This window comes from Oncorhynchus mykiss, chromosome 5 (assembly GCF_013265735.2).
Source record: "Oncorhynchus mykiss isolate Arlee chromosome 5, USDA_OmykA_1.1, whole genome shotgun sequence".
Lineage (NCBI taxonomy): Eukaryota > Metazoa > Chordata > Actinopteri > Salmoniformes > Salmonidae > Oncorhynchus > Oncorhynchus mykiss.
Genome location: NC_048569.1, coordinates 68,853,510 through 68,867,417, shown reverse-complemented (window position 1 = coordinate 68,867,417; position 13,908 = coordinate 68,853,510). Strand labels below are relative to the sequence as shown.

At 42.8% G+C, this 13,908-nt stretch overlaps 1 protein-coding gene across 1 annotated transcript in view; it reads left to right on the top strand.

Moving 5' to 3' along the window:
* Positions 1 to 13,908, top strand: part of faf1 (Fas (TNFRSF6) associated factor 1) — an 81,218-nt gene that overhangs the window by 44,215 nt on the left and 23,095 nt on the right. The window contains exon 13 of the mRNA XM_021604036.2: positions 9,684 to 9,838. Coding sequence (XP_021459711.1) covers positions 9,684 to 9,838 — 155 coding nt within the window. The remainder of the gene's footprint in view (positions 1 to 9,683; positions 9,839 to 13,908) is intronic.

Here is a 13,908-nt window from a genome sequence, read left to right as displayed (position 1 = left end):
GGTGGCATTTCTTTGGGGGGCCGCACAGCCCTCCATGTGCTCGCCAGAGGTAGCCTGACTGCCATTAGGTACCGAGATGAGATCCTCAGACCCCTTTTGAGACCATATGCTGGTGCGGTTGGCCCTGGGTTCCTCCTAATGCAAGACAATGCTAGACCTCATGTGGCTGGAGTGTGTCAGCAGTTCCTGCAAGAGGAAGGCATTGATGCTATGGACTGGCCCACCCGTTCCCCAGACCTGAATCCAATTGAGCACATCTGGGACATCATGTCTCGCTCCATCCACCAACGCCACGTTGCACCACAGATTGTCCAGGAGTTGGCAGATGCTTTAGTCCAGGTCTGGGAGGAGATCCCTCAGGAGACCATCCGCCACCTCATCAGGAGCATACCCAAGCGTTGTAGGGAGGTCATACAGGCACGTGGAGGCCACACACACACACACACACACACACACACTACTGAGCCTCATTTTGACTTGTTTTAAGGACATTACATCAAAGTTGGATCAGCCTGTAGTGTGGTTTTCCACTTTAATTTTGAGTGTGACTCCAAATCCAGACCTCCATGGGTTGATAAATTTGATTTCCATTGATAATTTGTGTGATTTTGTTGTCAGCACATTCAACTATGTAAAGCAGTGTATAAACAGCTGAAGATGCGCTTCACCAAAAAAGTGCTGTGCATAACATGTGCTTCTTCCAGTATGAATCTTCAATGGCGAATGACCCTCTTTACGCCGGAGTTTACTACAAGGGTTGGTCTTCCAACACATAACCATTACATATTGTCGTTTACCTCAGCTCATTGGCTGTCTACCCAGCTAGATTTCAAGACGATCAGTGGTCATTGGGTTAAAATACAGTCAATCAACGAAACAGCGGTTATATCATTGGTGCACAATGATTTAAGACCTGTTGTCTTAAAATTTTTTTTTTTTTTCAGTCAATATGTCCCGCGAAATGACCCATCAAGTTTGGTTGTGTTACAAACAAACCAGTTGATTGCAATGAAACCAAACATGACTGGAAAAGTCACATTTAGTGTGTGTATTTACATCGAATGAGACGGAATTCACGACACAAGCGGTTCACAAAATGTTTCGTGTTAGGCTATAAAAATTTATTTTATCAAACAAAATACCATCAATTGTGTAACAATGAGCATTGGGATTGCAAACAGAAAATGATCGCAATTTGTGATTTTGTTACACTTGTGCTGGTTGAAATAGTTTATTTTTATGGGGCACTGTCCTCAGATAATCGCATCGTATTCTTTCGCAGTAAATCCTTTTTTAAATCTGACAACGCAGTTGGATTAGCAGGATTCTAGGCTTTCGAAACATGAGACACTTGTATTGTCATGATTGTTTAATATGACTATTTATGTAGCGATCACCGTATGTTGTCGAATTTAATCCCGCCAACGGGTTCGGTGCGCAGAGAGGTTAAAACATTTATCACCCATCTACACACAATACCCCATAATAAAAGTGAAAACATGTTTTAAGACAATTTTGCGAATTTATTGAAAAATGCTGAAATATTGCTTTTACATAAATATTCACACCCGAGTCAACACTTTTGGTGGCATTTAGTTGTTTTTAAACTTTTTTTTTCTCACCAATTTTGTGATATCCAATTGGTAGTTAGTCTTGTCCCATCGCTGCAACTCCTATACGGGCTAGTAGAGGCGAAGGTCGAGAGCCATGCGACCCCTGAAACACGATCTTGCCAAGCCGCAGTGCCAGCTTAGCCCGGAAGCCAGTCGCACCAGTATGTCAGAGGCGACCGAAGTCAGTGTGCTGCGCCCGGCCTGCCACAAGGAGATGCTAGAGCGCGATGGGACAAGGACATCCTGGCCGGCCGAACCCTCCCCTAACCTGGATGATGCTGGGCCAATTGTGTGCCACCTCATGGGTCTCCCGGTCACGTCCAGCTGCGACACAGCCTGGGATCGAACTTGGGTCTGTAGTGACGCCTGAAGCACTGCGGTGCAGTGCCTTAGACCGCTGCGCCACTCGGGAGGCCGAGATTGCAGCTTTGGTCTTTAGTGTTTCTGAATCGGCTTTGCACATCTGGATTTGGGAATTTTCTCCCATTCTTCCTTGCAGATTTTCTCAAGCTCTGTTAAGTTAGATGGTGAGTGCCGGTGAACAGCAATATTCAATTCTTTCCACAGATTTTCAATGGTATTTAAGTCTGGGCTTTGTCTGGGACACACAAGGACCTTCACATCCTTGTTCTGAAGGCATTCCAGCATTGCTTTGGCTGTATGCATTGTCCTGTTGTCTCCCCAGTCTAAGGTTGTTTGCACTCTGAAGCAGGTTCTCATCAAGGATTTGCCTGTATTTGGCTCCATTGATTGTTCCCTCTATCCTTACCTCTCTGCCTCTGAAAAGCATCCTCATAGCATGATGCTGCCACCACCGTGCTTTACGGTAGGGATGTTGTTAAACGGGTGATGAGCTGCGCCTGATTTTTCTCCAGACAGCGCTTTGTGTTCAGGCAAAAGAGTTCAGTTTGTCTTATCAGACCACAAAATCTTTTTCCTACTGATCTGAGTCTTTCACATGCATTTTTTTCAAACGCCAGATGTGCTGTCATGTGCCTTTTTTTTCAGCAGTGGCTTCCATCTTGGTCACCTCCCTGACCAAGGTCCTTCTTGCCCGGTTCCTCAGTTTGGTTGGATGGCCAGCTCTAGGCAGAGTCTAGATAGTTCCATATTTTGTAAGTTTATTTCACAATGGTGGGGGCCACTTTCAACACTCTAGTAATTGTTTTATACCCTTCCCCAGATATACAGTACCAGTCAAAAGTTTGGACACACCTGCTCATTCAATGTTTTTTCTTTATTTTTACTATTTTCTACATTGTAGAATAGTAGTGAAGACATAAAAACTATGAAATAACACACATGGAATCATGTAGTAACCACAAAAGTGTTGAACAAATCAAAATATATTTTATATTTGAGATTCTTCAAAGTAGCCACCCTTTGCCTTGACAGCTTTGCACACTCTTGGCATTCTCTCAACGAGCTTCATGAGGTAGTCACCTGGAATTTAAATTAACAGGTGTGCCTTGTTAACCTCTCTGATCTCCCAAACCCGGATCCGGTATCGTGACTACAGCCTCAAGCTCATTACCATAACGCAACGTTAACTATTCATGAAAATCGCAAATGAAATGAAATAAATATGCCATCTCTCAAGCTTAGCCTTTTGTAAACAACACTGTCATCTCAGATTTTCAAAATATGCTTCTCAACCATAGGAAAACAATAATCTGTGTAAAAGTAGCTAGCTAGTGTTAGCATTAGCGTTAGCATCCAGCACGCAACATTTCAACAAAAACATAAAAGCCTTCAAATAAAATAATTTACCTTTGAAGAACTTCTGATGTTTTCAATGAGGATACTCTGTTAGATAGCAGATGCTCAGTTTTTCCAAAAAGATTCTTTGTGTATTAGAAATAGCTCTGATTTATACATCACATTTGGCTACCAAAAAAACCAGAAAATTCAGTCCTCAAAACGCGAACTTTTTTCCAAATTAACTCCATAATATCGACTGAAAACATGGCAAACGTTGTTTAGAATCAATCATCAAGGTGTTTTTCACATATCTCTTCATTGATATATCGTTCTTGGACGCATGGTTTCTCCCCTATATCAAATGGAAAAGTACAAGCAGCTGGCAATTGCGCACCGAATTCCACGCAGGACACCAGGCGGACACTTGGAAAATGTAGTCTCTTATGGTCAATCTTCCAATGATATGCCTACAAATACGTCACAATGCTGCTAAGACCTTGGGGGAACGACAGAAAGTGTAGGCTCATTCCTTGCGCAATCACAGCCATATAAGGAGACAATGGAAAACAGAGCTTCAGAAATTCTGCTAATTTCCTGGTTGACGCATCATCTTGGTTTCGCCTGTAGAATGAGTTCTGGGGCACTTACAGACAATATCTTTGCAGATTCTGAAACTTCAGAGTTTTCTTTCAAAAACTGTCAAGAATATGCATAGTCGAGCATCTTTTCGTGACAAAATATCGCGCTTAAAACGGGAACGTTTTTTATCCAAAAATGAAATAGCGCCCCTAGAGATCCAACAGGTTAAAAGTTAATTTGTGGAATTGATTTCCTTAATGCATTTCAGCCAATCAGTTGTTGTGACAAGGTAGGTGTGGTATACAGAAGATGGCCCTATTTGGTAAAAGACCAAGTCCATATTATGGCAAGAACAGCTCAAATAAGCAAAGAGAAGGTGGGCTGAGGGGGAGGGTGTGTCTTAAGTGTTTCTGTTTCTACTTGAATAAACTTTCAAAGTTATTGGCTGCATTCCAGTCACAAAATCCATCAAGCGCTATGATGAAACTGGCTCTCATGAGGACCACCACAGGAAAGGAAGACCCAGAGCTCTGTTGCAGAGCTAACAATTTCTTAGTTACCAGCCTCAGAAAGTGGAGCCCAAATAAATGCTTCACATCTTTGGTCAGATGAGTCCAAATTGTAGATTTTTTTTTTTGTTCCAACTGCCGTGTCTTTGTGAGATGCAGAGTAGGTGAAAGGATGGTCCCCACTTGTGTGGTTTCCACTGTGAAGCATGGACAAGGTGGTGTGGGGGTGCTTTGCTAGTGACACTGTCTGTGATTCATTTAGAATTCAAGGCACACTTAACCAGCATACCTACCACAGCATTCTGCAGCGATACGCCATCCCATCTGGTTTGGGCATCATGCCTCCAGGCTGTGTAAGGGCTATTTAACAGAGGAGGAGAGTGATGGAGTGCTGCATCAGATGACCTGGTCGCCACAATCACCCGACCTCAACCAATTAAGATGGTTTGGGATGAGTTGGACCGCAGAGTGAAGGAAAAGCAGCCAAGAACTACTCAGCATATGTGGGAACTCCTTCATGATGGTTGGAAAAGCATTCCAGGTGAAGCTGGTTGAGAGAATGCGAAGTGTGCAAAGCTGTCATCAAGGCAAAGTGGCTACTTTTAAATTTATTTTTGATTTAACACTTTTTTTTTTTTTTGGTTACTACATGATTTCATGTGTTATTTCATAGTTTGGATGTCTTCACTATTATTCTACAATGTAGAAAATAGTACAAATAAAGAAAAACCCTTAAATGAGTAGGTGTGTCAACTTTTGACTTGTATTGTATGCCTAATCATAATTATATCTCTGAGATCTACAGACATACTTGGACTTCATGGTATAGTTTCTGCTCTGAAATGTACTGTCAAATGTGGGACCTTACATAGACAGGTGTTTCTTTTTTTAAATCATGTCCAAACAATTGAATTGGCCACAGGTGAACTCCAATCAAGTTGTAGTGACATCTCAAGAATGATCAAGGAAATTGGATGCACAATTTGGAGTATCATAGCAAAGGGGTATGAATACTTCTGTAAATGATGTATTTCTGTTTCATTTTCAATACATTTACTAACATTTATAAAAATAAAAAAAATCACTTTGTCATTATGGGGTATTGTGTCTTCGAGCTGCATCACAGCAAAGTGGAATAAGGAGTGTGAACACTTTGAAGGCACTGTAAATTACCATTGTCTTTTCTTTTACATCTAAAGGTGGGAGTGTTTGTTCAAAAAGAGCCACCATTTGATTCCTCTCATAAACCTCATTACATTTTCATCATGACAGCTGTCACTTTTATTTTTAGCCCACAATTTTTCTTCATTTTTCTGCTTTGTCCTTAAGGAGGGTTGTATCAACTGACAGCTTGTGTGGATTACTGTCTTATTAGAATGGGAGAACACAGCAAGATGTTTGGGGGGTTTTAGACCGTGAGGCAGAGGCTCGGCTTGCCTCCCAGCTGATATCCTCTTCCCTAAGCCAGCTCAGTATGGCCCCCTCTCCGTTGAGCTCTCTGTGGTGCAGCTGGAGACTGTACATTGTGTCAATGAAAATAAACCAATATGAAGGGACACATGCAGCTGACCCCCTACTCTCTCTCTGTATCCTTAGAGGAGATGAGACGGGAGAAACACACATCTGACTCACTGTGACCATCGGGTGTCAACTTCTGAAACACCCCTCCCCAACCAGCACCACCTCCCTCTTCCCTCTTGAAGAAATTGGTCTAAATCTCTCCTCTCTTGTCATCGCAACTAGCTGTTAATTTAGTGGATATTGGCGCCAGCTGTGCCAACAGAGACTCTGAGTTCGCGCCCAGGCTCTGTCGTAACCGGCCGCGACGGGGAGGTCCGTGGGGCGACGCACAATTTGGCCTAGCGCCGTCCGGGTTAGGGAGGGTTTGGCCGGTGGGGATATCCTTGTCTCATCGCGCACCAGCGACTCCTGTGGCGGGCCGGGTGCAGTGTGCGCTAACCAAGGTTGCCAGGTGCACAGTGTTTCCTCCGACACATTGGTGCGGCTGGCTTCCGGGTTGGATGCGCGCTGTGTTAAGAAGCAGTGCGGCTTGGTTGGGTTGTGTATCATTGTGTATCGGAGGATGCATGACTTTCAACCTTCGTCTCTCCCGAGCCCGTACGGGAGTTGTAGCGATGAGACAAGATAGTAGCTACTAAAACAATTGGATACCACAAAAAAGGGGTAAAATTAAATAAATAAATATATATTTTTTTGTAGTGGATATTGGTATGATGCAGGTTTCAGGGGAAGGAGGGCCCAGGGAGAGATTTTGCAGAGGAATCTGTCACACTCAATGTCTGATGGGCTAATCACTAAGTAAAACACTACATTTGATGAAGCGTTTCTGGAGGGAGAGATGCGCCTCAATCCAGCCTTAATGAAAATGCTTTGGGCCCCTGAGCCCTCCAGAGGATCAGCAGTAAGGCCCTTCAGACAGGCCACCCATCACTGCCAAGGCTCCCCTCAAATCCCCTTAACGGTGCGGTTAATCGGAGTAACCCTGCTCTCTCACTCACACAAAGGCACACATCAAAATTCATAGCAGTGCCGGGGTGAGGGTTTTATCACACTCGAGTATCCGCTTAAATCCCCCGTAGTTTAGCAAAAGAGCAATGAGAGGGAGAGAGGAGAAATCGATACCATGGGTAGGGAATGGATAAACACATTTTCATCCATCTCTCCCTGCTCAGGTGAAAGTGATCCCATTTATTGTTTTTATTTGTTTCTACTAGAACACTTCCAGTCAGATGAACTGATGCCCAGCTGAATATTTTGACTATTATAGTTTCATGTGTATAAAGACTGAGGTTTATTATGTTAAGGTGCAATATGTATAAATCTTTCTGCCATTACCTGGTTGCAAAAATTTGAATAGTTCGCCTAATTTCAGCTTATGTGACAAAACAATGTATAATGTTGATTGTTGTACCATCTAAACCACTGTCAAATATATTTTCAATAACCCAAAATATTTTATTTTCAGCTGTTTTTGAAGCTGATGTCCAAAAGTAAAAGATGCAAGAACAGGGAGCATAGAATAGTGTACCTAGAGAAGATCTACTGCTTCTTAGACTCAGGTCTATAACTCACATTTATATGTACGTTTGGTTAGGTCGCCCACAAAGTTACATATTGCGGCTTTACATTCAATTTGACAATTGTGTGCTATTTTGTCTTCACTAAAATTTGACAAGTTTATGGCACCTTAAAAAAATGAAATCAGAACTGGTTACTATTAATACAAAATGTATTTTTCAATCATTTCAATCATGTACCTACCATCTGTTAAACTATTGATCCGAACTTGTGTTCTCAGTGTGTGTGTGTGTGTGTGTGGCAGGGGAGCAGTAATTTGAGGTCTTCATTTTGAAGTGTTTGTTTTTCTTTGGGCTACTGTGGATGATCACTTTCCCCCGGCTTCTTTGCTCCCCAACACTGGCTATAATTAAAAACGTTATCTCACAACACTAATGCATAAACTGAATGAGACTAATGAAAACGGATGGCTGGCACAAATTACATATGGTAGTGTATTTATCCAGGGCCATGCTTATCAAGCAGGTGTATTTTCACAAACTTTTTGTCGAACAAAACAAATGCTTGTATTTTTCACTGGAGTCGTGCTGCATTATCGCAACCTGTGTCTGAGTGGTGTGGTTAAAGATGAGATGAGTTCAACATTTCACAAACTTTGTGAGTCGTTTTATTCTGACTGGTCTACTGCATCTTTCGGTTGTCATTCTATTCATCCCCCCAGTGGCACACCTGTGTAGAATTCCTGCTCATGTTGCAGATAATCATACGGTCCAGGCTGGACACAAAGACCATCCGGATGTGAGCTGAGCCCATTCTGCTCCCCCAGCTCCTGGCCAACGGCTACCTGTTTCACATGCTCTAGTCTACACTAGGAGAGGGACAGACGGAGTGACAGAGAAGTGAACACTGACAGGGTGCTATGTGAAAATCACTTCAGTCTGGCTCACAGAACAGATCGGTTTTCTCTCGTTTCTTTACTCTCTCCTCCCCTCTGTATGGTGAACAGGTGGGAGGATTCACACCAGAAAGAGGGCCTTTTGGGTCACTTTCTAGCCCAGGTTGAACCTAGTAAATTAGTTTTAGGGGATTTGTCCTTGCTAAGGAAAGCATTAGGAAAGAAGATATGGAACAGTTGGAGAAGAGAGGGAAAGACAGTTTAAGTAAAGTGAGGGAGTTGGTGATTGAATGTTATTATAGGAGAGGGGTTGTTCCCTCTTTACAAAATGTATGTTTTTGAACCTACTGTTTGTAAAAATGTCCTTTTGGAGACTTAAAACAAGTTGCAGAGGAACGAATGTGTGTGCGTCGTATGTATGTATAAGATAATGAGTGCAAGGGTGTGTGCGTGTGTCTTATTTCATCTTTTTTGAGAAGGAGGGGGGGGCACTCTCAATGCTGCATTTGCTTGTCTTCTCAGCATGAGTGTTTAATCTTTTCAGGGCGTTCAATTGGGCCACTGAATGAGCCCCAAGCTCCTTCCCGCTAGGAACCGGGGAGCTTATTCTAAACCTCTAATCGCTGAGCAAACACAGCAGTGCTCTCCCACTCCTTTTCGACACAGGCCACAATATAGCACAACTTTCTTTTAACTTTCCCTCACTTTTCTGCCTGTGCTTATTTTGCTTTTGGTATGTAGCTACAGCTCCTGAGAAATCACCCCCTTGAGTTTTGCAAGGAATGTAGGGGGTCAGAAAGAAATTTGTGAGTTATGTAATTTAGAGGGCTTTATTTCCTACACCACCCAAGATAACCTTTTCTGTTTGTAGGTGTTTTTTAAAAATGTATTAGTTGTCAGTGAGTCCTGAGAATCTGTCGATCATATGACGGTGTCGATATCCTTGGATTTTAGAGCTTCGTCGATATTTCCCACCCCTGCTGCTAACCTGAGAAGGCCAGTGGCATTTGGTGTAAAATAAATTAAGTGATTTGTCTGTTTTTGTTTTCTCATCAGCCCCCTCAAAGGAAGTTTTATATACTCCCTGTTCATTTGATTTTGTGTGTTTTGCTTTTCATTGGTTTGGCCTTGCTGTCGGTGAAAGCAATCGCTTTACTCACGGTCTCCTGTTGAGCGACGTGTGAAAGCTGTATAAAACCTCTCCCTTCAATGATTCAATTCTGAGCAAGGACCAGACTCTGCGCAAGGACACTTTTCTCACCCTGTGTTTCAGGGTCTGGTTGGTCATTAGCTTCTCAATCCGCACACACCTCTGCTAATGAACCTCTCTGATGTCCATTTCCACAGAGAAAACTGCTGGCCATCTACCTCCACAATGACGAGAGTGTGCTCAGCAACGTCTTCTGCTCCCAGATGATGTGTGCAGACTCCATAGTGGCCTATCTGAGCCAGAACTTCATCACATGGGCATGGGATGTCACTAAAGAAGCTAACAAAGCCAGGTATGTATGAGTACTCTATGCCCTCATCACAACTCAGGAATCCACCGCTGTAGCCCTGAAAACAAAATGAATATCAGATTGTCTGACAAGTGGATGCCATCTTAATAGCTGAGAATCATCCCCAATCCCCTGCTCCGCACCACTCTTTCTCTTTAACTCAAGCCCCTCTTCATCGGTGAGGGGAGGGGGATGTGTGCTAACAAAAGCAGTTGTGTTTGCAGTATGAGGCCCCAATTGGGCAATCTTCACTAATCTGCCTCAATGTTAGAAATGAAGGTCCCATGAAGTCTGCATTGCCTGGGAGAACATCTCTATTTCCCCAAGGCTGAGGGCGCTCATGACATGGCAGCCTTATCAACCCAACTTCATCTTTCCTCCATAGCAATTCACAACCCAATTCCATTATTTCCACCAATGTCCTGCCTGTCTCAGTATGTGACTCCCTGCACTAGCAATACTCAACAATACTCTCAAGCCTTCAACTCCTGACCCCAAAGCCAGGCTTGACCCTCCCTGGCCATGCTGTATTCCCCTAGCCAAGGGCAAGAATGGGGCAGCGTCCCAGGTGTGATGTGGGGAATGGTAGAGAGGGCCGGTAACCAGAGGGAGGTTTGATTGGGGCCCAGCAGCAGCCTCTTGCTCCGGGGCAGGCCCTAGCTTTTCCTTCCACTAGACTTCAGGGCTAAGCCCACCCCCTGGTAGGAGGCGTTTAAGAAAGACTGGGGAAAGGCTCAGACACTGACTTTCCCTCATTCCGCACCCTTTCTCCCTTTTGGTTCTTGCTTTTTGCCCCAGCTGAGCCTTTTTATTGCAGATTAAAGGCAGGCAACATCTGGAGCTTTTCATAATGTGCACTGCTACTTGCTCTAACGTATGTACGTACACACACGTTTTTCCCACATTCTCACGCTCGTAGGTTGATCCTGAGTGACTGGTGATTGGCATGAGTCACAGTGGCTATAAAGAAGGTATTCTAACTCATAGGGCCTCAAAGCGTATCCTTTAGTTAAGTGAAAAATGATGCATAAAACCAGACCTGTCGAATACGTGCCAATGTAATTGTTGCCTATGGCAAAATGTCTCTGAAATACCAGACACTGAGCCTCATGCACAGCTAGTATTGAACTGAATTATGAATAAATATACTCAACACTACATCTTTCAGATAGTTGTTAGCTTTTGATTCCATGCTTTTTGCGTTTGACTGCATACTTTCATACCACATCTCATCTATTTTAATTTATCATACGGTGCTGTACCGATCAATAATGGTATTGAACTCCTCGTAATTGAGCACATTACCAGTAAAAGTGTCATGCACTCATCTGACTTGTTCAGAAGCACTGTATTCAAAACGTGAGAATCGCCTGAGAAGTGCTATTTTCCATTCAAAACATGTCTGCGCAGAGTATCTGTGTTTCTGTGTAGCATCCGGTTCCTATTCCACGTGATTGACTAAAGCACACCTGAGAGTTTGTTGTATGCTCACTGGAGTGTATGTAAAGTTGCAGCAGTCTCTCAACATCTCATGCATGACTTTGATGTAAATAAGTGAACCTGACAGTCCAGGGAAACATTAACACTTTGCCATGTGGAGAGGAAGAGAGTGAGCAGAATTAGAAGCTTGTCACTCTCATTACCAAACCAACCATGACCTGATATTCAAGGACCAGGTGTTTCCAGTAGTTAGAAAAAAATAACTCCCTTAAGGATTTTGTGAGAAGCAAAGCTATACATTCTTTAAGATATGTTATGGCTGAAAGAGACTGCAGTGAACCGCTCACCTTATTGACCTTATTCCTTGGTTTCATTTCTACTTCCTGCGCTTCAGACACGATTTTCACCCTTCATTTGTGATGCTGTGTCAGTACTTGTTATTGTGCACCATATACAGGTTGATGTTTATTGTCATGAATCTTGCCCTGGAGGCAGAACTGGGTGATTTCCGCAAGATGGCCCAGATGCAATGTCAAAATTGTCTATCGTAAAAATGTGTGCAAATTAAAGGTTAGTGTTAGGCATTAGGGTTACTGTAGCAATGTGGTTAGGTTTAAAACCAGATTGACTGACTTTGTAGCTGTGCCAGCTAGTGACCACTATGCAGAGCAGCCTCCAGTATGAGTCATCCCAATAAATGTTGACCTGCGAACCATTTTATAGAAACATTTCTGCTCTTTAGGGTTACTCCGGAGTTAGTCAAAAGATTAAGCAGCAGTACACTATGTATGGTAGTTGTAAGAGAAAGGTGTTGGGTTGACTCCTACCTACGGTGTTTGATTGGAACCAAAGGAGGTTGTGTTTAATATGGGAATTAAGATTGGGTTTCTCTGAAGGCTGTGGCGATTGTTCCCAAGACCTTGGTAACAGGTTAGAATTACCTCTCTCCATTGTTTTGGCCTGGCTGTGTTGAGGCCTTTTCAGGGCCCCCTAGAGCAGGGACAAGGACGGGGCATGGACATCCTCATTGTGTCATGGGGAGAACCCCTCCTTAACCACAGCTGGATGGTCAAAAGACTGGTCAGCCACATTGTCAGAACCCATGATCAACTACAGTTGAAGTCAAAAGTTTACATACACTTAGGTTTGAATCATTAAAACTCGTTTTTCATCCACTCCACAAATTTCTTGTTAACAAACTATAGTTTTGGCAAGTCGGTTAGGACATCTACTTTGTGCATGACACAAGTCATTTTTCCAACAATTGTTTACAGACAGATTATTTCACTTATAATTCAATGTATCACAATTCCAGTGGGTCAGAAGTTTACATACATTAAGTTGACTGTGCCTTTAAACAGCTTGGAAAATTCCAGAAAATGATGGCATGGCTTTAGAAGCTTCTGATAGGCTAATTGACATAATTTGAGTCAATTGGAGGTGTATCTGTGGATGTATTTCAAGGCCTACCTTCAAACTCAGTGCCTCTTTGCTTGACATCATGGGAAAATCGCAAAAAAATCAGCCAAGACCTCAGAAAAAAAATTGTAGACCTCCACAAGTCTTGTTCATCCTTGAGAGCGATTTCCAAATGCCTGAAGGTACCACGTTCATCTATACAAACAATAGTACGCAAGTATAAACACCATGGGACCATGCAGCCGTCATACCGGGGGGGTGCTTTTCTGCAGGAGGGACTTGTGCACTCCACAAATTAGATGGCATCATGAGGCGGGAAAATTGTGGATATATTGAAGCAACATCTCAAGACATCAGTCAAAGTTAAAACTTGGTCGCAAATGGGTCTTCCAAATGGACAATGACACCAAGCATACTTCCAAAGTTGTGGCAAAATGGCTTAAGGACAACAAAGTTGAGGTATCAGAGTGGCCATCACAAAGCCCTGACCTCAATCCTTTACAAAATTTGTGGGCAGAGCTGAAAAAGTGTGTGCGAGCAAGGAGGCCTACAAACCTGACTCCGTTACACCAGCTCTGTCAGGAGGAATGGGCCAAAATTCACCCAACTTATTGTGGGAAGCTTGTGGAAGGCTACCTGAAAAGTTTGATCCAAGTTAAACAATTTAAAAGCAATGCTACCAAATAGTAATTGAGTGCATGTAAACTTCTAACCCACTGGGAATGTGTTGAAAGAAATAAAAGCTGAAATCATTATCTTTCCTATTATTCTGACATTTCCCATTCTTATAATAAAGTGGTGATCCTAACTGACCTATGACAGGGAGTCTTTACTAGGATGAAATGTCAGGAATTGTGAAAAACCGAGTTTAAATATATATGGCTAAGGTGTATGTAAACTTTCGACTTCAACTGTACATGAGCTATTTGGTGTAGATTTTGCGTAAGAGTTTATTTAAGCATCAGCTGTCAGAGCAGCTTACCGATCACTGTACCTATACACAGCCGATCTGTAAATAGCACACCCAACTACCTCATCCCCATATTATTATATATTTGTTTTTTCTTTTGCACCCTACTTGCACATCTATCACTCTTTGTTAATGCTAAATTGTAATTATTTTGCCTCTGGCCTATTTATTGCCTTACCTCCCTAATCTTACTACATTTGCAAGCACTGTACATAGACTTTTTCCAGTGTATTATTGTTTAGCC